Consider the following 26,527-nt stretch of genomic DNA (forward strand, 5'->3'; position numbering starts at 1 on the left):
TTCAATGGGATGAGGATGGAGGGCTGCCAAAAAAGCAGAGTGAAAGGCAAAGGGAAAAGAGCAGTAGTGTGAGGAGGATGAAGGATTTTGTTTGTTTTAAAATGGGAGAAACACATTGGTATGTTTCTATGCTGAGCGGGGAAAGCCAATACAAGCACCACAGTGCAGAGATCTGAAACAACAGTACTGTTTGGAAAGCACGGAGCAGAGACTGCTATGGCTAGATCCCTGGAGTTTATGGGGAAGTGGTGAGAAATGAAGCTGGAAATACAGAGGGGCCAGAAAATGACCAGATGGCTCCCTGGTTGTACGGAATTTCAGAGAAGAAATACATTAGAAGATAAAATAGTTATAAAAAGTGACATCAAAAACCCAAGACTTGAGTTGGACCTTGAAAGATAGCTATGTTGCAGATAGTTTGATGGGGAATGGAGAGAATGACTTCAGTGTGGGAGAGAAGGGGAGACAGCTGTGATGTGTACACAGAAGCCAGAAATAGCAGGGCATGTTGTGCAGGGCATGTAGTGGAGGCCATGTAGCTGGAGTAGAGAGTGGGCAGAGAAGCTGTGAAAGACAGCTGAGGAGGTAAACTGGGACCAGGGTGCAAAGGTTTGGAAGGCCTAGCTACAGTTTTTAGAATTCATCCTAACAGCAGTGTTTCTGCCACTTAGTTTCTAAGCAGAGGAGGTGCCATGCACAAAGTGGTATTTTAAGGAGATCAGCATAGCTATGATATTTAGAAGGAAAACGTCCTCAGAGTGACAGTGTTAGGAGACTCCTGACCAGGTGTGTCGGGTAAGGCATGGACTTAGCAGAGGCAGCAGGAACAGACTGGAAGTGGGTGAATCGCAGCAATATTGCTAAAGAAGAACTAACAGCAGGTGATGGGTACTCATTACTAGTCAAGGAAATCATGCTGAGTACAATAATTAGCATATTATTAAGAACAGAAAGAAGCAAAAGAAACTGAAAAGGAGTAGTTTGAGTTAAGAAAAGAACTAGGAGAGTGAGGATTCACAAACAAGAAGAGTTTCAAGATGGATATGTTCAAGTGTCAATGCCACAGAGAAGTCAGGTAAGATGGACACTGAAAAGAACCAATTCATTTTGGCAATTAAGATATCACTGGTGATCTTTTACACAGTGGTTTTAGCAAGGTGGGTATAGATTACAGAGAGAGTGAATCAGGTTCCTAGATACAAAGTCAGTATTAAAAAACAAATTTTACTTCCATATACCAAAAACAAACTTAGAATATAAAATTTTTAAAGATTATACTTATCCTGGTTACATGAATTTATTCAGTTTATGAGAATTCAGCAAGCTATTCACTTATGATATATGTACTTTTCTGTTTGTATATCATACTTTACTAAAAGATTTTAAAATTCACTTGCAATAGATTCAAAATACAAATTACCCAAGAACAGAACAAAAGATGTATAAGATGTCTATAAGGAAAATTATTGAGAAATATTAAAGAAGTCCTCAATAAGTGAGGAGATATACATAGATTTGGAAGACTTATTTTTACTTAGTAGAACAGAGTACACAGAAACAGACCAAGGTATATTTGGGCACTTAATATATGACAGAAGTGGCACTGCTCATCAGAGGGAAAAGGATAGATTTTTCAATAAATACTGCTAGGACAAATGGGTGTTTACATGGAAAACGAAAATTGGACCCCTACATCATTCCATATTCATAAAATAGTTTCAGATGAATTAAAGACTTAAATGTGAAGGCAAAAAAAAAAAAAAAGTGAAGGCAAAATTGTGAAGCTTTTATGAGGTAGTACAGAATACCTTGGGGGTTCTGAAGGATTTCTTAAACAAGACATAATATAAAAGAATCATAAATGAAAAGAGAGTGAATGAACAAGCCAGAGATGAACAACATATTAGCAAAACATGTTGGGGTGGGGAGGTTTGCAATAAATATAACTGAACAGTGACTTGCCTTGAGAACCCCATGAACAGTATGAAAAGACAAAAAGATATGACACTGAAAGATGAACTCCCCAGGTTGGAAGGTGTCCAATACGCTATTGGAGGAGAGTGGAGAAGTAACTCAAGAAAGAATGAAGAAAAGGAGCCAAAGCGAAAACAACACCCAGTTGTGGATATGACTGGTGATGGAAGTGAAGTCCAATGTTATAAAGAGCAATATTGCATAGGAACCTGGAATGTTAGGTCCATGAATCAAGGCAAATTGGAAGTGGTCAAACAGGAGATGGCAAGAGTGAACATTGACATTATAGGAATCAGTGAACTACAGTGGACTGGAATGGGTGAATTTAACTCAGATGACCATTATATCTCTACTGCGGGCAAGAATCCCTTAGAAGAAACGGAGTAGTCCTCATAGTCAACAAAAGAGTCTGAAATGCAGCAGTTGGGTCCAATCTCAAAAACAACAGAATGATCTCCATTAATTTCCAAGGCAAACCATTCAATTTCACAGAAATTCAAGTCTATTCCCCAACCACCAATGCCAAAGAAGCTGGCAAAGAAGTTGAACGGTTTTATGAAGACTTCTACACATGGACATCACCAGATGGTCAATAACGAAATCAGATTGATTATATTCTTTGCAGCCAAAGATGGAGAAGCTCCATACCATTAGCGAAAATAAGACCAGGAGCTGACTGTGGCTCAGATCATGAACTCTTTATTAAAAAATTCAGACTTAAATTGAAGAAAGTATGGAAAACCACTAGACCATTCAGGTATGACCTAAATCAAATCCCTTATAGTGGAAGTGACAAAATAGATTCAAGGGATTAGAAATGATAGACAGAGTGCCTGAAGAACTATGGACAGAGGATCATAACATTGTACAGAAGGTGGTGATCAAAACCATTCCCAAGAAAAGAAATGCAAAAAGGCAAAACTGTTGTCTGAGGAGGCCTTACAAATAGCTGAGAAAAGAAGAGAAGTGAAAGGCAAAGGAGAAAAGGAAAGATATATCCACTTAAATGAAGAGTTCCAAAGAATAGCAAGGAGAGATAAGAAAGCCTTCCTCAGGGACCGGTGCAAAGAAACAGAGGAAAACAGTAGAATGGGAAAGACTAGAGATCTCTTCAAGAAAATTAGAGATACCAAGGGAACATTTCATGCAAAGATGGGCACAATAAAGGACAGAAATGGTATGGACCTAATAGAAGCAGAAGAGATTAAGAAGAGGTGGCAAGAATACACAGAACTATACAAATAAGATCTTCATGACCCAGATAACCATGATGGTGTGATCACTCACCTAGAGCCAGACATCCTGAAGTGTGAAGTCACGTGGGCCTTAGGAAGCATCACTATGAGCAAAGCTAGTGGAGGTGATGGAACTCCAGTTGAACTATTTCAAATTCTAAAAGATGATTCTGTGAAAGTGCTGCACTCAATATGCCAGCAAATTTGGAAAATTCAGCAGTGGCCACAGAACTGGAAAAGGTCAATTTTCATTGTAATCCCAAAGAAGGGCAATGCCAAAGAATGTTCAAACTACCGCACAATTGCACTCATCTCATACACTAGCAAAATAATGCTCAAAATTCTCCAAGTGAGGCTTCAACAGCACATGAACCAAGAACTCCCAAATGTTCGAGCTGGATTTAGAAAAGGCAGAGGAACCAGAGATGAAATTGCCAACATCCACTGGATCATTGAAAAAGCAAGAGAGTTCCAGAAAAATATCTACTTCTGCTACATTGGCTATGCTAAAGCCTTTGACTGTGTGGATCACAACCAACTGTAAAATTCTTCAAGAGATGGGAAAGCCAGACTACCTGACCTGCCTCCTGAAAAATCTGTATGCAGGTCAAGAAGCAATAGCTAGAACTGGACGTGGAACAACAGACCGTTTCCAAACTAGGAAAGGAGTATGTCAAGGCTGTATATTGTCACCTTGATTATTTAATGCAGCCATGAAATTAAAAGACGCTTGCTCCTTGCAAGAAGTTATATCTAGACAGCATATTAAAAAGCAGAGACATTACTTTGTCAACAAAGGTCCATCTAGTCAATGCTCTGGTTATTCTAGTAGTCATATATGGATGTGAGAGTTGGACCTTAAAGAAAGCCAAGCACCAAAGAATTGATGCTTTTGAACTGGGGCATTGGAGAAGACTCTTGAGAGTCCCTTGGACTGCAAGGAGATCAAACCAGTCAATCCTAAAAGAAATCAGTCCTGAATATTCACTGGAAGGACTGATGCTGAAGCTGAAACTCCAATACTTTGGCCACCTGATGTGAAGAACTGACTCATTGGAAAAGACCCTGAAGCTCAGAAAGATTGAAGGCAGGAGGAGAGGGGGATGACAGAGGATGAGATGGTTATATGGCCTCACCAACTCAATGGACATGAGTTTGAGCAAGTTCCAGGAGTTGCTGATGGACAGGGAAGCCTGGCCTGCTGCAGTCCTTAGGGTTGCAAAGTGTCAGACACAACTGAGCTACTGAACTGAAGAGTGACTAGAATGTACAGCATATAAAGAACTACTTTTTAAAATCAGTAACAGACTGATACAATAGAAAAATGGGCAAGAATAGACTAAGCCTTTAACAGAAAAGAAAATATACATGGGCAATAATCATATGCAAAGGTGATCAACCATTCATCCAGGTAATGAAAATTAAAACCACAATGAAGTTTGCCACTCCACACACACTGAACTGGCAACTGTTTAAAATTCTGCTAAAACATGTGGAATATAACCACTTCAGGAATGTTGAGCAACATGGACTCTCACACACTGGAACACTTCAGAAGACAACTAGGTGTATGTGTACCCTATGACCCAGTAACTCTACTTCTAGGTATATACCTTAAAAAATTCTTACACATATGGATCAGGATACATGAACAAAAATGCATTGATTATAAGAACCAAAAACTGGAAATGGAAATATCCATCACCAGTAGAAAGAATAAATAGTGGTATAATCATACAATGGAAACTATACTGAAATGGAAATAAAAGAACTATGCCTATATGAACATATGAACCTTTTACACAATGTTGAATAGAAGATGTAAGACACAAAAGATTACATATAGTACAATTCCACTTACATAAAGTTTAAAAGTAAACAGAACTAAATTATGTTGTTTAGATATGTATACACAAGTGGCACCACTACCAAGGAAAGCAAGGGACTTACTATCACAAGAATCAGGAGTGTTTACTTTTAGAGAAAAGGGAGGGGATAGTGAGCTGTGGGGACTATATATGGGTGCTGGAAATGTTTTTGTTTTAATGTTTTGTTTTTAACCTAAGTGTAACTACATGAGTGCTCACTTTATAATTATTAATAAACTATACACATGGTTTGTGCAGTTTTCTGTAGGTATATATCACCAAACAATTTAAGAGTGATTCACACATGGTGCTAAGCAGTGTAAACATTTTTAAGGAGTTTAACTTTAAAGGGAAAGCAGATAGGGTAGCAGTTACAGAAGAAATCAGGATTGAAGAAACTTGTGTATATATGTTTCCCAAAATATATGTACAAGAATACTCACAGCAGCACTATTCAATAGCTCCAGACTGGAAATTACTCAAATGCCCATCCAGCAGTAGAAAGGAATAAACTGTGGAATATGTATAGTAATGAAAATGAATGAATACAACTACATGCAATAATATGGATGAATCTCACAAACATAATGTTGAGTTAGGGTTACTAGATTTAGCAAAAGAAAAAATATAGGATATCTAGTTAGTTAAATTTGAATTTCAGATAAATGATGACTCATTTTTAATATATGTATCTTCCATGCAAAGTGATTGACCATTTATCTGAAGTTCAAATTTAACTAACCAACCTGTATTTTCTTTGACAACCTTACATTGTATGAAAGAAGTCAGACACAAAAGTTACCCTCTGGGGAAGATAGAGACTGGAAGTGGGTATAGGTGGTAATTCTAGGATGTTTATATATTGTTTCTTGATCTGGGTGTTAATTACATGGCTATATTCACTTTGTTAACATTCACCAAACTGAATAATTATGATTTGAGCACCTTTCTATATGTATTTTATACTTCAATTAAATAATCTACCTGTTATCCATATGTAATCTATTTATAACCTATCTGGCAGAAATCTGAACATGTTTTATATTCAAAGTCACAATAAAAAGTACGGATAAACTTGGGACTTTCCTGCTGGTCCAGTGGTTAAGACTCTGTGCTTCAAATGCAGGGGGTGCAGGCTTGATCTCTGGTCAGGGAACGAAGTTCCCACATGTTGAACTGCATGGCCAAAATAAAAAGTAGGGATAAACTTAACAAGAAATGTACAGCACCCACAATGACTAAAGGGAGAGAAACACTCTGAATGGGTAATTTAATCCAAAATATAAATGGTCTATAAATATAAATGTATGTTCAATTCATTCATAACTATGGAAATGAAAATGAGATACCATTTTTAATTTATCAAATTGGTAATACTTAGTAGAAAAGTGAGAAAACTTTAGAAAATGAATAATTGCATACCTTCGTGGGAATTTAAAAATGTAGATGGATTTTTAACAAGATGGTAGGTTAAAGACATCCCAGATTCCCTCTATTCCCAAGTCTGATCCATCTACTCTGCTCTTGAGCCAAGCAGGTACTGTTGTCAACCAAGAGAATGAGGTCACAAGATGGGTTTGAGACCTGAGAATAAGGGGTGAGGCAGAATTTTTCACCTCTGGAACAGATGAGAGTTCTGGGCTACTGGCCTGGGGTCTGATGTAGGAGAGACAAAGTGCAAGAATGGGAACACAGCTTCCAGTGAAGGCTTGGCCTGCATGACTCTATTAACTCCTAGGGGAGAGTCAATATTGCCTATCAGAGTGTGCCAGGTTTTCCTGGATCTGCAAATGCTGAGAAAAAAACTGAAGAGTTGGACTGGGTCCTCCCTACCTTGAGACAAGGACAGCACCCAGGGAACAAGAGTACAGAGAGGCCTCCTCTTGATCCCTCCCAAGAATGTGACAAGCTGACTGACAACATGCCTGCTGCGACAAGCTGACTGACAACATGCTTGCTGCTACAGTCCCGGCTCATGGGCAGAAACCACTGTGACTTTTCCATTCAACACAGCTGGCTATGATGTAAGGCACCCCAGCGTTAGACTTGAGCCCCAGTGAGTGGACAAAGGAAAATAACAACACACATAAGGAGACCGGGAAGTCAATAAGAGGAATAAGCAGAATGCTTAGAATAGGGCTTTTATGAAATAGAGTTGCTGAAGGAAGCAGACAACTTGAGCTTAAAAAAGACCTCTCAAGGACATTAAAGTACAGCATAAAAAAGACTTCTGGAATTAAAAGAATGAGATACCATTTACCAAAACCAGTAGCAATTAACATTCCAAATATTAAAACACTAAAACTATTCCAATTAAAATCAGAAACTAGATTCCTCCCAAGGAAAGCAACTTTACAAGCTCAGGATGTATCCTTCCACATGCTTCTTACTAATAAACAAAAAAATAAGAGAATTAAAAAACAGGAATAAATTTTGGCAAAAAGATAATTTTCTTTTTACTGATATGATTTTATACTAAGAAAATCCAAGACTAGTTTAAAAAACTTAGAACAGAACTATATGCTTTGCGATGCCATGAACTATGCAGTCCATGGAATTCTCCAGGCTAGAATACTGGAGTGGGTAGCCATTCCCTTCTCCAGGGGATCTTCCCAACCCAGGGATTGAACCCAGGTCTCCCGCATTGCGGGCGGATTCTTTACCAGCTGAGCTACCAGGAAAACCCCTTAAAAACTTAGAGCTATATGGATCAAGATGGATGAATCTCAGGACTTCTCTGGTGTTCCAATGGTTAAGAATCTGCCTTCGATCCCTGGACGAGAAACTAAGATCCCACATGCTGTGGGGCAACTAAGCCTGTGTGCCACCACCAGAAAGCCCACTTGCTCTGGAGCCCAAGTACCACAACTAGAGAGCCTGCAGGCCACAACTACTGAGGCTGTACACCACTACTGGAAAGAAGCCCGTGCAATGAAAGATCCTCAATGCTGCAATGAAGATCCAACGAAGATCCTGCATGCTGCAACTAAGACCCGATACAGCCAAATATATAAATACTTTTTAAAATAATAAATATTTTTTAAAAGATGGATATCACAAATTTAACACTGAGAAAAAAATCAGTGATGAAAGGACAAATACATTTGAAACCACTTATGAAAAGTTTAGAAACAGGTAAAATAGCACTATATATCATTGCTGCTGCTGCTGCTAAGTCACTTCAGTCGTGTCTGACTCTGTGCGACCCCATAGGTGGCAGCCCACCAGGCTCCCCCGCCCCTGGGATTCTCCAGGCAAGAATAGTGGAGTGGGTTGCCATTTCCTTCTCCAATGCATGCATGCATGCTAAGTCGCTTCAGTCGTGTCCAACTCTGTGCAACCCTATGGACAGCAGCCCACCAGGCCCCTCTGTCCATGGGATTCTCTAGGCAAGAATACTAGAGTGGGTTGCCATTTCCTTCTCCAACTACATATCATTAAAGGATAACAGGAGTAATGAAATTAATGGAAAAGATAAACATCACACTCAGAATGGTAGGTACACACACATCTCAGTCTGACATAACCTGCCCCAATTCCTTACCACACAACTGACACTGTTCAGGTAAGGATCACCAAAAACCTCGATGGAGAGACAAATTCATTTGCTTCTTCTCAGTCTTCATCTTACAGAACCACTCTGTAGTATCTGACCCAGGTGACAATCCCTTCTTTCTAGAAACTCTTACTTCAGTTTTTTTTAGCTACTACTATCCTGTGTCTCTTGAACCTCTTTAGCTGGCTCTTTTACCATTGACTCTTGAATATCAATGCTCCTCACTAATATTAGAGTTGCTTCTCTCAATATCTAGTCTTTCTCTACAACTCTCTCCCAGGGCGACCTCACCCATAGATTCCAAATATTTTATCTCAAATCCAGATGTTCCTTTTACACTCTAGCACTGAATTTTCCTATTTTTTCCTGGACTTTTCTAATATGCATTCTAAATCTGACACATCCAAAATCAAACTCATCTTTCTGCTTTCTGCTTCCTATATACCTATGGCTTGTTTTCTCACTAGCTTTCCTTTCAGTTAATGGCATCTCCCACTTGATTTAGGATTCCACTATGATTTTGTCATAAACTTCTTTGCCTCATAAATCAAATCTGACACTTGAGTACACCTCCTTCCTCCACCCCCAGTAATGTAATATGCAACAAAATTCTGATGAGCCATATCCACCCTTTGAAAATATTTTAGAGAGCCTAGCAACCTTCTTAGCTCTTGATAGGTAGAAAATCATGCCCTCTAACAGTGGGGTCTTGGCTTTGGGAATTATATTTTGTTAGCCAAATAACACAATTCCACTGGTACAAGTCACATTCCCATAAGCCTCTTCCACCCTCAAAAATTTATCTCAGATGATGATAAGCACCATAGCAGGCTCCTAGGAGTCTTAGCTCATCTGAGCTTGTTTATAAATATCAGTAGGACCCCTATATTCTATATTAACCACCACTCAGAGCAAGTGAAAACACAGAAGATGGAATTAATAATTACTAAGAGGCTACTATATACCAGGAATTATGTATTTTTTTAAGATATGAGTTCATTTAATCCTCACGTCTTTGTGGAAGTATAATATTCAAGTATATATTCAAATCCTATTTTACAAATGAGGAAATTGAAGCTCTGAAGCAAAAAAACAACCTGGGATGTATATACAAAACTCTCTAATGGAGTTAAATTCCTTTGAGATTTGAAGATGCTGCCAAGTGAGAAAGCCGGCAATCACTTGTGAATCTATCACTGGTGGATCAGAAATGGCAAAATCTTTGAGAGATTAAAAACAGCTGAATCAGACTAACATAAGAAAAGATATACAGGAAAGAAATGCTGTAAAAAGGTGGCACCAACTCTATGGATAATGTAGACTTGAAGGTAGTGGATCCAGCAAACAAGAGGGCGCCTTGGGACAACAATCAAGGTAATTGGTTGTAGTACCAGAGTAGGAGTAGGTCACTGGGGCTAGTAGCAAATGATATGGCAGGAATAAGTCCAAACACAAACATTAAATAAAACATGTAGAATAAAAAAACCCTCTGTTAAAAAAGAACATCTGACTGGGTATGAATGAATGAATGAATGAACTCAAGATACATGGTTTCAATTAATAGATGCAAAAAGACATACCAAGCAAGGGCTAACAAATAGAATGTAGGTGAAGAAACATTAATCAAACAAAATAGATATAATCATGTAATAAGATACATGCCATGATACTTTATGCAGCTAGCAACATAGCTTAAAAATATATAATACATAAAGAAATAAATGGAGAAATTGACAAATTCTTGATTGTAAGAAAATAACATTAAGCAAATAACAGGATGGGACGTGGAGACTGTGAATAATACATTTAATGAGTTTCATAGGTATACATAGGTATACACCCAACAGAAAAATACTCTTTTCAAATATACATGGAATATTAACAAAGATCAAATAAGAATTAGGCAAAATTTCAAAAAACAAAAATCATATACACTTAATGATCATAAATGCAAAAAATCAGAAAGTAACAACAAAAGAATACATAGAGATACTTTCTACCTAACTGTTAGGTTAAAGAGAAAATTAAAGAGGAAATCTCCCACAGCTACTAAACCCTGTGTGCCTAGAGCCCATGCTCTGCAACAAGAGAAGCCACCACAATGAAAAGCAGCCCCTCCTCGCTACAACTAGAGAAAGCTCATGTGTAGCAATGAAGACTCAGTGCTGCTGAAAAATAAATAAATAAACAAATAAATGAAATTTTAAAAAGGAAACCTCCTATTTAAAAGTGAACAGTTAGAGTACTATTTGTCACAATTATAAGATTATATTCAAGTGGTACTTAGAGGAAAATGTATAGTTTTAAATATATCTTTTTAGACAGGGACAATTGAAAATAAAGGAGCTCTACCACCAAAAGAGAGATAATCCAACAGTATGTACAAATAAAAGAAAAAAAAAAAACTGATCCTGAATGTGATTTAGCCTCTAGATCCAACTAGCAATTTGTGGGAAATACAGAGGAAAGACAAACATGTTAAAACTACATGGGCACGCAATCAGTGAAGTTCAAGACTATGAGAAATTCTATAAGACAACCTGTTTTCTTCAATAAATAAATTCTAGGAAGTTGAGGAGTAAGGGGAGATGGAGGGGGTACCTATAGATTAAAAGACCTATCAAGTAATAACAATATGTGGACTTTATTTAAATCCTGATGCAAACAAATAAAATCAGTGAGACTTGGCAAGTGAACACTTACTAGACATTTGATGATATTAAGTCATTATTAATTTTTAGGAGATTATATTTTTTAAAGATTTCTCATTTTTTTTCAGATACAAACTGAAATAAATAAAAACATGTCTAGGATTTGCTTCAAAATAATATCACAGGGAGAAAATGGTTAGGATACAGATGAAACAAGACTGGTCATAAATTAGTCACTGTTGAAATTGCATGATAGGTACATGGGGGGTTCATTATAACATCCTGGCTTCTTTTGAATATGCTTAAAAAGCTTTTTTTAAAAAAAATTAATTTATTTTAATTGGAGGCTAATTACTTTACAATATTGTAGTAGTTTTTGCCAAACATCGACATGAATCAGCCACGGGTGCACATGTGTTCACCATCCATAAACCCCCTCCCACCTCCCTCCCCATCCCATCCCCCAGGGTCATCCCAGTGCACCAGCCCCGAGCACCCTGTCTCATGCATCAAACCTGGACCAGTGATCCGCTTCACATATGATAATACACACGTTTCAACGCTACCCTCTCACATCATCCCACCCTCACCTTCTCCCACAGAGTCCAAAAGACTGTTCTTTACATCTGTGTCTCTTTTGCTGTCTCGCATATAGAGTCATCGCTACCATCTTTCTAAATTCCATATATATATGTGTTAGTATACAGTATTGGTGTTTTTCTTTCTGACTTACTTCACTCTGTATAACTGGCTCCAGTTCATCCACCTCATTAGAACTGATTCAAATGTATTCTTTTTAATGGCCGAGTAATATTCCACTGTGTATATGTACCACAGCTTTCTTATCCATTCATCTGCAGATGGGCATCTAGGTTGCTTCCATGTCCTGGCTATTGTAAACAGTGCTGCAATGAACATTGGGGTACATATGTCTCTTTCAATTCTGGTTTCCTCGGTGTGTATGCCCAGCAGTGGGATTGCTGGGTCATAAGGCAGTTCTATTTCCAGTTTTTTAAGGAATCTCCACACTGTTCTCCATAGTGGCTGTACTAGTTTGCTGTACTAGTGTAAGAGGGTTCCTTTTTCTCCACACCCTCTCCAGCATTTATTGTTTGTCAACTTTTGATAGCAACCATTCTGACTGGCATGAGATGGTACCTATTGTGGTTTTGATGTGCATTTCTCTGATAATGAGTGATGTTGAGCATCTTTTCCAGTGTTTGTGAGCCATCTGTATATCTTCTTTGAAGAAATGTCTGTTTAGTTCTTTGGCCCATTTTTTGATTGGGTCATTTATTTTTCTGGAATTGAGCTGCAGGAGCTGCTTGTATATTTTTGAGATTACTTTGTCAGTTGCTTAGCTTGCTATTATTTTCTCCCATTCTGAGCAGGATCCTCTATGACCCACCTCCCAGAGTAATGGAAATAAAAGCAAAAATAAACAAATGGGACCTAATTAAACTTAAAAGCTTTTGCACAACGAAGGAAACCATAAGCAAAGTGAAAAGACAGCCTTCAGAATGGGAAAAAGCTTTTTAAAAAAGAAAAGGAAAAGAGAGTTAAGCTTTCAACTCAGGAAGCCATAAAAAGCATGCATGTGTGCATGCTCAGTCACTTCAGTTGTGTCCAACTCTTTGCGACCCTACGGACTGTAGCCTGCCAGGCTCCTCTGTCCATGGCATTCTCCAGGCAGGAATACTGGAGTGGTTGCCATGCCCTCCTCCAGGGGATTTCCCAAACCAGGGGCTGAACCTGTGCCTCCTCCATCTCCTGAATTGCAGGTGGATTCTTTACCCACTAAGCCACCTGGGAAGCCCCATAAAAAGCATATATCTAAAGAAAATAAAATAACCTGGAGGAAGTCATTAATTGAGAGTAAAAAGTTAAATAGGAGAAAAAGTACAGTTAAATACAAATATGTCAAATAATGATAGGAAAAAAATAGTAAAGATATGTAAGCAAATGAACTGAAAGGCGAGACACAATTACAGAATAGATTAAAAACAGTAAATCTGCATGCAGTATTATATCAATAAACTTGACATTCCAGACAAAATAATTTTCTAAGAAAATATAAATTACCAAAATTGGCTCAAGATATACATACTTTTAAAAAAAGTTATAGACTACTCTCTCATAGGAACAGACATGTAAATGTCCTAAATTGGACACTAGTTCATGAAATCCTGCAATGTACAGAAAGTAATTTATCATGATCAACTGGGTATGATTCAATGACAGAAAATTTATTTTTTTAATTTATTCTATCAATAATTTATAAAAGAAAATACTAAATGTTCATTAATTCCCAGTCAATGATAAAATCTAATACTCATTTCTTATTTTAAAAATATGTAATTGTTAAACCAGGACTCACAGGTCACTTCCTTAACTTGATAAAGGCTATCTGCCAGTAGATAAAGGTAAAACGCTAGCAACATTCTGGTTAGAGCAAAAAAAGGAAAAAAAGATGAGAATGGTTACCATCATTGGTACTATTCAACCTTATACTGAAAAAAGACATGAAAAAAATATATATTGGAAAGGAAGAGGCCAAAGTATGTATTTGAAAATAATGTGAATATCTACCTAGGAAATCCAAGAAACATAACTGACAAATTACAAGAAACTAAGAAGGCAACTCAGCAATGTGGTTAGATATAAGATGGAAATTTTAAAATGAATACTTTTCATAAACACGACTAGAAAATAAAATAGAAAAAGAGGTATTCAAAATAGCAACAAAAACTATAAAATTCCAGAATAAGCCTACCAAGATCTGTGGTGTAATAATTACATTAAGAAAACTACAAATCTTACTGAAAGACATAAAAGAAGACTTGAATAAATGTGGAGACATCATAGTCATGGATGGGTAGGCTCAATCATACTTAATCTACAAATTAAATTTGGTTCTCAATAAAAATCCCAAAAAGATTTTTCATAGAACCTGACAATTTGATTCTAAAATTCACCTGGAAATAAAATAATCAAAACAGTTCTGATAAAAGAAAAGTGAGGGGAAACTTGTCCTCCCAGAGATTAAAACATACTACAAACTAGATTCAATACAAGGTTTAAGAATAAACAAATTCACTAATAGGGCAGAATAGTGGCCAGAAATAGATCCACACATTATATTGGTCAACTCAATACACTCAGATACTAAGTCAAAAAAGGAGTAAAGGAGTTTCTTTTTAATAAATGGTGCTAGAAGAACTGGATATTCATGGTGGGTAGAGGATGATTTTCAACCCACATCTCAGTTTATAACCAAAAACTAACTCAAAATAGATTATACAACTAATGTAAAAGCTAAAACTATAAAGCTTCAAGTAGAAAACTTTGGAAATTATCTTCATCACTTTGGGTATACAAAGATTTCTTGGACAAGATACCAACAGCTCTAAGCATTAAAGAAAACAAAACTTGATAAAACTAAACTTTGTCAAAATTAAAGTTTTTGTGCAAATAAAAACTACAGTGACATACCACCTCACACCAGTCAGGATGATCATCATTAAAAGTCTACAAATAATAAATGCTGGAGAGGGTGTGGAGAAAAGGGAACCCTCTTGCACTGTTGGTAGAAATTTAAGTTGGTACAGTCACTATGAAAATAGTATATAGGTTCCTCACACAACTAAAAATAGAGTTGCCTTATCATCCAGCAATCCCACTCCTAGACATATATCCAGACAAAACTGTCATTCAAAATGATACATGCACCCCTACATTCATAGCAGCACTATTCACAATAGCCAATATGTGGAAACAACCTAGATGTTCAATGATAGATGAATGGATAAAGAAGATGTGGTACATACACACAACTGAATACTACTCAGTCATAAAAAAGAATGAAATAATGCCATTTGCAGCAACATGGATAAACCCAGAGATTATCATACTAAGTGAAGCAAGTCAGAAAGACAAATAACCATATGAATCATTTATATGTGGAATCTGAACTATGACACAAATGAACTTTTCTACAAAACAGACTCACAGACAGAGAACGGACTTGTGGTTGCCAATGGGGAGGGGGATGGAGGAGGGATGGAAGGGGAGCTTGGTTCTCAGTTTAGTTCAGTTCAGATGCTCAGTCATGTCCGACTCTTTGCGACCCCATGGACTGCAGCACACCAGGCCTCCCTGTCCATCATTAACTCCCGGAGTTCACTCAGACTCATGTCCATTGAGTCGGTGATGCCATCCAACCATCTCATCCTCTGTCGTCCCCTTCTCCTCCCACCTTCAATCTTTCCCAGCATCAGGGTCTTTCCCAATGAGTCAGTTCTTCGCATCAGTGGCCAAAGTATTGGAGTTTCAGCTTCAACATCAGTACTTCTAATGAATATTCAGGACTGATTTCCTTTAGAATGGACTGGTTGGATTTCCTTGCAGTCCAAGGGACTCTTAAGAGTCTTCTCCAACATCACAGTTCAAAAGCATCAATTCTTCAGTGCTCAGCTTTCTTTATAGTCCAACTGTCACATCCATACATGACTACTGGAAAACCCACAGCCTTAACTAGATGGACCTTTGTTGGCAAAGTAATGTCTCTGTTTTTTATTATGCTGTCTAGGTTGGTCATAACTTTCCTTCCAAGGAGTAAGCGTCTATTAATTTCATGGCTGCAGTCACATCTGCGGTGATTTTGGAGCCCCCCCCAAAAGAAAGTCAGCCATTGTTTCTCCATCTAGTTTGGTTCTAGCAGATGTAAAGTAGTATATATAGAATAGACAGACAACAAGGTCCTACTCTATAGCACGGGGAACTATATTCAATATTCTGTGATAAACCATAATAGAAAAGAATATAAAAAAGAATGTATACATATATATAATTGAATCACTTTGCTGTACAGCAGAAATTAACACATTATAAATCAATTATACTTCAATAAAAAATTATTAAAATTCTTATTTAACAAAAGACATCACTAAAAAGATATACAAGCCACATACTGGAAAAAATATTTGAAATATACATATCTGATGATTGAATTCAGAATATATAAAGAATTGCAAATCATCAATAAAAAGATGATAACACAATTTAAAAAAAAATAGGCAAAATACTTGGATACACCCCCCAAAAAAGATATATGAATAGACAATAAGTACGTGAAAAGGGGCTCAACACTATCATCTTGGAAATGCAAATTAAAACAATGATGAGATGACCAAGTGAAGTAAGTCAGAAAGAAAAAAGGCAAATAACCATATGGTATCACTTATACGTGGAATCTAAAATATGACACAAATGAACACACCTATGAAACAGAAACAGACTGACAGGCACAGAGAACAGATTTGTGGCTGCCAAGCAAGAGGAGGGAGTAGGGGATGGAAGAATTGGGAGTTTGTGATTAATAAATGCAAACTATTATATATAGGATGGATAAACAACAAGGTCCTACTGTATAACACAGGGAACCATATTCAATATCCTATGATAAACCATAATGGAAAAGAATATGAATATGTATAAACTGAGTCACTTTGCTGTACAGCAGAAATTAACACAATATTGTAAATCAACTATATTTCAATAAAATTAAAAAAAAAATTATGGGGGGGATTCCCTGGTGGGCCAGTGGTTAGGACATGACACTTTCACTGCCATGGCCCAGGTTCAGTCCCTGGTTTGGAAACTAAGATCCCATAAGCTGCACAGTGTGGTTAAAAAAACAAAACAAAACAAAAAACACTATGATGATATGTATTTGACACCCACTAGAATTTCTAAGACAATATCTTTATTTATGAAGCTGTGATAAGCTGGAACTTTCATAATATTGCTGGAGTATAAAACAGTACAAACCATATTACAGAATTGTTTGGCACTCAAAATTAAGCATATATCTACCTCTTCCACTCCTAGAGAAATGAAAATGTATGTTAACAAAAAGACCTGTACATGAACGTTCAGGGCAGTCTTATTCATAATAGCTAAAAACTGTATATATATATAATAAAAACCTAATTTCTATCAATAGGAAAATGGAAGAACAAGTACTATTATAATCATATAATGGAATACTACTCAGCAGTACAAAGGAACACATTATTAATCAAAGAAAGAACATGAAAAAAATCTGTCCCAAAAATCTTCTGTTGAGCAAAAGCCAAACACATGAAAAACTAATGATTCCATTTATATGATGTCTAAGAACACATAAAATTAATCTGGTGCTAGAAGTCAGAAAAGTGGTTTCTTAAAGTGGAATATGGGAAGGGTGAATTGACTGGAAAGAGGCACAAAAGAATTTTCTAGGGGAGATGGAAATGTTTTTTATCATGTTTGGGGTAGTAGTTGCATGAGTGCATATGACTATCAAAACTCAAGAAACTTAGCATTTTAAATATGTGCATTTTATTGCACATAAATTTTACCTCAAGAAAAAAACTATATAGAAGAAATACACACATAAGAAATGAATCAAAAGATTAACAAAGTTAGGGACTTCCCTGGTGGTACAGTAGCTTAAGACTCCGAGCTTCCAAGGCAGGGGGCCTGGTCAGAGAACTAGATCTTACATGCCACAGCTAAGAATTCTCATGGCACAGCTAAAGATCCCGTGTGCTGCAAGTACGATCCAGCACACCTGAATAAATGAATTAATAAGATTAACCAAGTTAAAAAATGAGACTGAGAAAAATATATGCAATATATGTAACAAGGTTTAATATGTAGAATATAGAAACAACTCCTAAAGTCGACCAGAAAAATTCAACCTGATAGAAAACAGAACAAAGGAATGAGCAGGCAATTCATAAAAGTAGAAAGAGAAATGGAATAAACATGAAAAGATGCTAAATTTCATAAATAACTGGAGAAACAAAAGTTTTAAAAAATAACATGCAATGTTCAAGATAGGCACAAATGAAAAAGATCAATAATACTCAGATTGTCAGCAGTAGAGGGAAACATAATCTCATAGATTGCAGGTGATGTGCATACTGAGACAGACATTTTGGAGGACAATATTTAGTAGTATTTAAAAACCTGAAATGTATACACTTCAAATTAGCAATTCCTCTTCCAGGTACATAGCCTAGGGGACACTCTCATGTGTGTATCATGCACAAGGCTGTTGACTGAGGCATCATTTTGCCATAGTCAAGAATTGAACAACCTAAATGTCAATCAAAACAGGAATAGTTGTGATGGATTCATTTTGATATTTGGCAAAACTAATACAATTATGTAAAGTTTAAAAATAAAATAAAATTAAAAAAAAAAAAGAAAGCTAAAAAAAAACAGGAATAGTTAAAAAAAAATAAAAAAAAAACAGGAATAGTTAAAGTGAACTTAGTATACTCTGGAATCCTGGATAGTTGTAAAAATGAGGTAGACTTATAAACTGATAAAAGAGTTCTGAGTTGGGAAGATCCCCTGGAGAAGGGAATGGCTACCCACTCCAGTATTCTTGCTTGGGAAATCCCATGGACAGAGAAGCCTGGCAGACTACAGTCCATGGGGTCACAAAGAGTCGGACACGACTGGGCAACTAACACTTCACAAACAGAGTTCAAACATATATTGCAGAGACAAGAGCAAGCTGAAAAACAATATATGCTCTGCATGTATGCATGCGTGCTAAGTTGCTTCAGTTGTGTCCTACTCTTTGCGATCCTATGGACTATAGTCTGCCAGGCTCCTCTGTCCATGGGATTCTTCAGACAAGAATACTGGAGTGGGTTGCCATGCCCTCCTCCAGGGACCTTCCTGACCCAGGGACCTTCCCGACCCAGGGATTGAACCCATGTCTCCTGTGGCTCCTGCACTGCAGACAGATTCTTTATTCCTGAGCCATCGAGGAAACCCCTAATATATGCAATATGATAGCATTTATCTTTAAAAACAACAGGAAACACCAATAAAAGTATATACACAGAAAAAAATCTTGAATGCTACCCCCCAGGCAGGTAAAAGTAATTACCTCTAGATTAGAATTAGATGGTAAATCAAGGGGGATTTTATCTTCATCCATATTGCTTATGTTTGTATACTGGGCTTCCCAGGTGGCTCAGAGGTTAAAGTGTCTGCCTATGGGAGATCCGGGTTCAATCCCTGGGTCGGGAAGATCCCCTGGAGAAGGATATGGCAACCCACTCCAGGATTCTTGCCTGGAGAATCCCATGGAGAAGCCTGGTGGGCTACAGTCCATGGGGTTGCAAAGAGTCGGACACAACTGAGCAACTTCACTTACTTACTTACTCACTCACTTACTACTTGTTGATTCATGAACTTTGGGGCTTCCCAGGTGGCGCTAGTGGTAAAGAACCCACCTGTCAATGCAGGAGACATAAGAGACATGGGTTCGATTCCTGAGTCAGGAAGATCCCCTGGAGAAGGGCATGGCAACCCACTCCAGTATTCTTGCCTGGAGAATCCCATGGACAGAGGAGCCTGGTGGGCTACAGTCCATTGGGTTGCAAAGAGTCGGACATGACGGAAGCAACTTAGCATGCACACACACTACTTGTGTAATTAAAAGGAAATTAATTTAGCAATGCCAAAATTTTAAAAGGCATATAGCATATGTATTACTAAATGTGCATTTATATATATATATTGTTGTTGTTTGGTTGCTAGGTCATGTCTGATTGTTTGTGATTCCATTGATTGTAGCCCACCAGGTTCCTCTGTCTGTGGGATTCCCCAGGTAAGAATACTGGAGTGGGTTGCCATTTTCTTCTCCAGGGGATCTTCTCAATCCATGGATCGAACCTGCTTCTCCTGCACTGCAGGTGAATTCTTTTAATGCTGAGCCACAAGGGCAGCCCATGCATATACATGCATATAAAAATATCTGGTGATGATACACACCAGACTTAATAAGCCATGGTCAAACAAGAGCCTGGCCGAAAACTTAAAAGGAAGATCTTGGGAGTGAAATGCCCACTGGGGACTTTTAAAAAGCTCTGATATATTGCTGGAGAGCTAGAAAGCTGTATGCATGCTCAGGAAAGACCTAAAAGGCCCTCATTTTATACTTCTGGCTGACTTTGAGGCTCTGCTCAAGAAGTAAAAATTAAGACAGAGTTGTAAAGCACCTGGGCATTGAAAGTAAGCCCCAACACAAACTCAGAGCCCTAGGAAAATGCTGGAAGAGAGTTATAGGCTCAAGGCATTGAAGGAAATGAGACCAATCATTGGGCTTCCCAAGAGGCACTAGCGGTAAAGAACCTGCCTGCCAATGCAGAGATGTAAGAGATGCAGGTTCGGTCCCTGGGTCTGGAAGATCCCCTGGAGGAGGGGGGATTCTTGCCTAGAGAATACCATGGACAGAGGAGCCTGGGAGGCTACAGTCCGTAGCATTACAAAGAGTTGGACATGACTGATGCAACTTAGCATGCACACTTGCATGTATGACCAATCATTAGCTAACTACTAAAGTAACTGAGCATACACTTCTGTGACCACAAACCTCAGGGAATTATAGAATTAGTCCAGTAAAGTCACGAAAGGTATAAAAACAATAAGATTTATTTAAGGAGTACAAGATGGTTCAGCACTCAAAAATCAATTAATGCAATATACCATGTTGACAGAACAGAAAAAAATGTGATCATGTCAATAGATGATGAAAAAAAAACATTTGACAAATTCATGATTAAAACACTCAACAAACTAGGTATAGAAAGGAATTTCAACTTGCTAGGGGGAATCTATGAAAAATCCGCAGCTAACATCAGTCTTAACAGCAAAAGACTGAATGCTTTTCCCCTAAGATCAGGAACAGGACAACAACATCCACTTACATTATTTCTATTCAACACTGTACTGAAGGTTCTAGCCAGGAGAATCAAGTAAGAAAAGGAAATAAAGGTATCCAGACCAGAAAGAAGTAAAACTATCTCTGTTAACACATGACATGACTTTGTAAATAGAAATCCTAGAGACTCCATTAAAAAACTATTAGAAATAACAAGTTTAGCAAGCTTGCACACACAAGATCAATATAAAAGCTCAATAAATAATTTGAAAATGAAATTAAGTAAAAACAATTCCATTTACAAAAGCATTGCATTGAAAAGAACAAAATATTCAGGAATAAATTTAACAAAAGTAGTGTAAACTTGTACTCTGAAAATTAAAAAAATAACTATTGAAAGATATTAAATAAGACCTAAATAAATGGAAAGACATCTGATGTTTATGAATTGAAATACTTGAAAAAACTGAAAGACACCAATACTTATATTGATCTACAGAGTCAACACAAGCCTTGTAAAAATCCCAGCTGACTTCTTTGCAGAATATGACAAGCTGACTCTAACATTCATATGAAAATTCAAAGGACACAGAATAGCCTAAACAATCTTGAAAAAGAACAAAGGTAGAGCCCTCACACTTCTCAATTTCAAAACTTATTACAAAGCTACAGTAATCAGGGCAGTGTAGTAATGGCATAAGGATATATCTATATATATAGATCAATGGAATAGAACTTAGATTCCAACTATTCCTTGACAAGGATGCCAAGACAATTCAATGGGTAAAGAATAGCCTTTTCAACAAATGATGCTGGGATAACTGAATGTCTACATCATGCAAAAGATAAAAGTTTGGACTGCCACTTTATACCATATATAAAAGTTAACTCAAAGGTTTCCCTGGCTGCCTAGTGGTTAAGAATCTGCCTGCTAATGCAGGGGACATGGATTCAATCCCTGGCCCGGGAAGATCCTACATGCCACAGAGCAACTAAGCCCCTGTGCCGCACTACTGACTCTGTACTTCTGAGAGCCACAACTACTGAGCCCATGCACTGCACCTACTGAAGCCAGCACCCCTAGAGCCTACACTCCGCAACAAGAGAAGCCACCAAAATGAGAAGCCTGTGCACTGCAACAAAGAGGATCCCCTGCTCGCTGCAACAAGAGAAAGCCCATGCACAGCAATGAAAACCCAGTGCAGCCAAAAATAAATAAATAATAAATCTTTAAAAATATTTAACTCAAAATGAATCTCAGATCTATATTTAACATCTAAAACTACAAAACTCTTAGAAGAAAATAGAGATATAAATCTTTGTGACCTTGGATTAGGCAACGATTTTTTAGATATGACATCAAACTCAAGAAATAAGAGAAAAAAACAAATGAAAGGAATTCATCAAAAAAATCTTAAATGCGTGCTTCAAAGGACACTTTCAAAAAACTGAAAAAGCAACCCAAAGAATGGAAGAAAACATTTGCAAAGCATGTAACTGATAATGGGCTGCTGCTGCTGCTAAGTCGCTTCAGTCGTGTCCAACTCCGTGCGACCCCATAGACGGCAGCCCACCAGGCTCCCTGGTCCCTGGGATTCTCCAGGCAAGAATACTGGAGTGTGTTTCCATTTCCTTCTCCCATGCATGAAAGTGAAAAGTGAAAGTGAAGTCGCTTAGTCATGTCTGACTCTTAGTGACCTCATGGACTGCAGCCTACCAGGCTCCTCCATCCATGGGATTTTCCAGGCAAGAGTACTGGAGTGGGGTGCCATTGCCTTCTCGTGGTACAGTTGCTATGAAAAACAGTCTGGCAGTTCTTCAAAAGTTAAATATAGAATTATCATTTGAGCAATTCCACTTAGGTATATACCCAAGAGAAATGAAAACATATATCCACAGGAAAACCTGTACACCAGTGCTCACAGCAGCATTATTCATAATAACCAAAAGTGGAAACAATCCCAATGTCCATCAACAAATTAATGGATAAATAAAAACTTAATATATTCATGTGGTAGAATACTGTTTGGCAATAAAAGGAAGGAAGTACTGATACCTGCTATAACAGGAATGAACAAAGCAAAGATGTTAATGAAAGAAACCCGTCACAAAAGCTCACATATTGTATGATTACATTTATATGAAATGTCCGGAATAGGCAAATCCATAAAGACAGAAAGATTAGTCATTGTCTGGAGATGGGCTAGGGAGAGGTAGACAGTGGAAAAAAATGAGTGACTACTAATGGGTGTGGGTTTCTTTTGAGGATGATGAAATATTCTAAAATTTATTGTAGTGATGGTTGTACAACCTTGTGAATATACTAAAAAAGTCACTGAATTATACATTTTAAAAAAGTGAGTTTTATGGTATATTCATCCCATGTTAATATTTTAAATATAAACAGCTATCATATGACCCAGGGATAACACTCCTAGGTTATACCTAAAGAGAAATTAAAACATTTGTCCTCATAAAAAATTATACATAGATGTTCACAGAGCAATATTCAAAATAGTCAAATTGGATACAACCGACGAATGGACAAACAAAATGTTGTATATCTGTATAATGGAATATGATTCAGCAATAAAAGGGAATGAAGTAATGATACATGCTGTAACATGGATGATCCTTGAAAACCTTATGTTAAGTGAAATAAGACAGTCACAAAAGACCAGAAATTATGTGATTCCATTTATATGGAATATAGGTTAGTGGTTGCCTAGGGCTAGAGAAGGGGGTGTGGATGGGGAGTGACTGCTAATGGGTATGAGTTTCTTTCGGCGGGTGATGAAAATGTTCTAAAAGTAGATTGTGGTGATGGTTGCACAACTCTGAATATACAAAAGTTCGTTGAAATGTACAGTTTAAATGGGTGAATTTTATGGCATGTGAATTATATCTCAATAAAGCTGTTTTAAAAAAAACCCTCAGAACTGTACACCTAAAAAAAGATAAAGGAGCCACAAGAACCTTTAAAAATAGTCTTAAGAAGGATAAATCTCAAAAGTACAAACATAGTACAAAAAGGGCACTTTTAAATATATTCAGAACAAAAAGCTGAATGAGGAAGAAATAGGTCTCTACCCTGTGTCAGCAGTATAATAATGATAAATGACAAAGAGGTAAAATTCCTCAATTACTATTTCTGTTTCTGCCTTCTCAGTTCCCAAGAGGGAACTGAAGCCCAATATGAGTAAAAAAGTAGTAAGCGAGAACTCAACTACTTTAATAAGAGTTCAAATATCTTGGACCAGATGAATTATAGCTGAGGGAACTGCAAGTAATTTCAAATAAGAATGATGAAGCTATGTCAATGATATTTGAGGAATCACGGAGAAGGATGTTCCAGAAGAGTGGGCAGATGTAATTTCAATTTTCAGGAAAAAAAGGTTAAGTTAATTTCCATATATTACAGACCAGTAAGTTTGATGTAAGTCTTCTAGATTATTACAGGGATGGAGTATCACAAGGATGGCTTGCAAGAACCTAGAAATGGAAGAATAAGCACTAGAAGCCAGCTTGAATTCACTTAGAAATGGTCGATTTAGGCTAATCCTTATTTATTTTTTGCACTGTTAGTAAGCTGGTAGCCATGAGAAATATGGTAAAGTATATCTGGATATTAGCAAGGCATTTGACAAAATCTTTTATGACATAAAAGATAAATAAGTATAAATTGAGAAATGGGAGCTGGTTGTTAATTTTTGTTAGCTAGATTAATAATTGCTTGAAAGACCATTCCCAAAGCATGCAGATTACCAGGTCACTAGCATGCTGGATGAAGGTTTCTAATATTAATAGCATACACCATGGGGTTCTTCTAGCCTTAGGAGCATTATCATTTATATCTAACAATTTAAATGAAGATATGGAAACCATGCTGATGAGGTTTATAAGTGACAACATCTGGGGAAGGAGAGTGAATACTTGGAATGACAGTATCAGTATACTGATTTTAATTATAAGTGGTTGGGGATAAAACAAAACAAAAACTAAAACTTGCCTGGGCCAGATGAAATCAAACCAAGGACCAGATCCAAATCTCATACCTAAATTAGGAAATTAGTGCAAGGGAAAGAAACAGTTTTTTGCTATTTCTGAAATCAGCCTCAAACTTGAATTGTCAGTATTGTTAGAACGTGACCTGAAATATTCCAGTCAAGACACCAACAATCGCAGTAAGAGTATTAGAGGTTTTTATCTATGACTGTGGCCTTAATTACGCTCACCCTCTTTTAGACGATCCCCTTCAGCCTTGGTTTTCTTCTGTCTTTCTGATCCAGCAAGGTCTACGAGATGCAGCTTGGAGCGAAAGCTGCTATTCCTATGAAAATAACAGGACATAAGTGAGAACAGTGGAGAAGGCAACGACACCCCACTCCAGTACTCTTGCTTGGAAAATCCCAGGGATGGAGGAGCCTGGTGGGCTGCAGTCCATGGGATCGCTAAGAGTCAGACATGACTGAGCGACTTCCCTTTCACTTTTCACTTTCATGCACTGGAGAAGGAAATGGCAACCCACTCCAGTGTTCTTGCCTGGAGAATCCCAGGGACGGCGGAGCCTGGTGGGCTGCCGTCTATGGGGTCGCACAGAGTTGGACACGACTGAAGTGACTTAGCAGCAGCAGCAGCAAGTGAGAACGGTACACAACTTTGAGGGCAGGTGAGTATCAAGGCTTACCTTCCTGCTCTCATTTTCTTTCAAGTCAGTCTAAATGGATTGATTCATTACTAGTACTCAGAGTACTGATGTTTGATTATTTGTCAAATCAAGAAGCAATCTATTATTCAACTTTAGTAGAACTAACATTAAAAATCTTAACTCTTTAAACTGTAACTTACTTGTCACTTTTCTTTCTTTGCTCTATGGAGATTGTGAAGATGGCATGAGATCGAGATGACTGGGAGTTCATAGCTGTGGAGGCCACAGTCCTACAGTTGTTGCCCTGCTCCAAACAGGAAACAGTATCCAGAGCAATGAAAACAGTCTTCTCAGTGAGTCCCATAATCTAATTCAGAGAAAGAAAAAACTCTTATAATTCAACTTCAAATACTTCATCATTTTAGGGTAGCAATGGATAAGTGCCTTCCAGGGAGCCTCAAGTGAAGGTAAGCTTTGGCCCTAAGAATAGTAAGGGCAACACAAATAGCTGTAGTAGTTCTCTTTGCTACTTTCTCCTCCATGTGGCCCTATGTTCTTTCCTATATCTTGGGCCCATTTTATATTTCATTTTCACTAGGGAAAATAGCATGATACAATTTCCACTGGATTAGGAAAACAGGGTCCTAGGTTTGGTACTGTATCTACCCAGGAGAAGCTGTACAAGTTAAAATCTCTTGGAGCCTCTGGAGATTGAACTAGATGATAATGAAGTCCCTTCTAGCCCTAATATGCTACAGTTTTAGTATGCCATAACTCCCAAATCAACATCTGTGGCCCTAATTTCTAGTCCTACATTTCAAAACCAAACTCATCTTCCTTCCACCAACAGTGATTCTCTCCACTA

The 26,527-nt window shown here is 37.5% G+C and overlaps 1 protein-coding gene across 3 annotated transcripts in view; it reads right to left on the reverse strand.

The window, feature by feature from the left end:
- Nucleotides 1-26,527, reverse strand: part of KIF4A (kinesin family member 4A) — a 129,793-nt gene that overhangs the window by 92,132 nt on the left and 11,134 nt on the right. For all 3 annotated transcript variants that reach the window (XM_019956143.2, XM_070784779.1, XM_070784781.1), the window contains exons 6-7: nt 25,863-26,029; nt 25,250-25,344 (exon numbers count right to left, since the gene is read on the reverse strand). In XM_019956143.2, the coding sequence (XP_019811702.2) occupies nt 25,250-25,344; nt 25,863-26,029 (262 nt within the window). The remainder of the gene's footprint in view (nt 1-25,249; nt 25,345-25,862; nt 26,030-26,527) is intronic.

The sequence above is a fragment of the Bos indicus genome, chromosome X (genome assembly GCF_029378745.1).
Source record: "Bos indicus isolate NIAB-ARS_2022 breed Sahiwal x Tharparkar chromosome X, NIAB-ARS_B.indTharparkar_mat_pri_1.0, whole genome shotgun sequence".
NCBI classification, from domain to species: Eukaryota; Metazoa; Chordata; class Mammalia; order Artiodactyla; family Bovidae; genus Bos; species Bos indicus.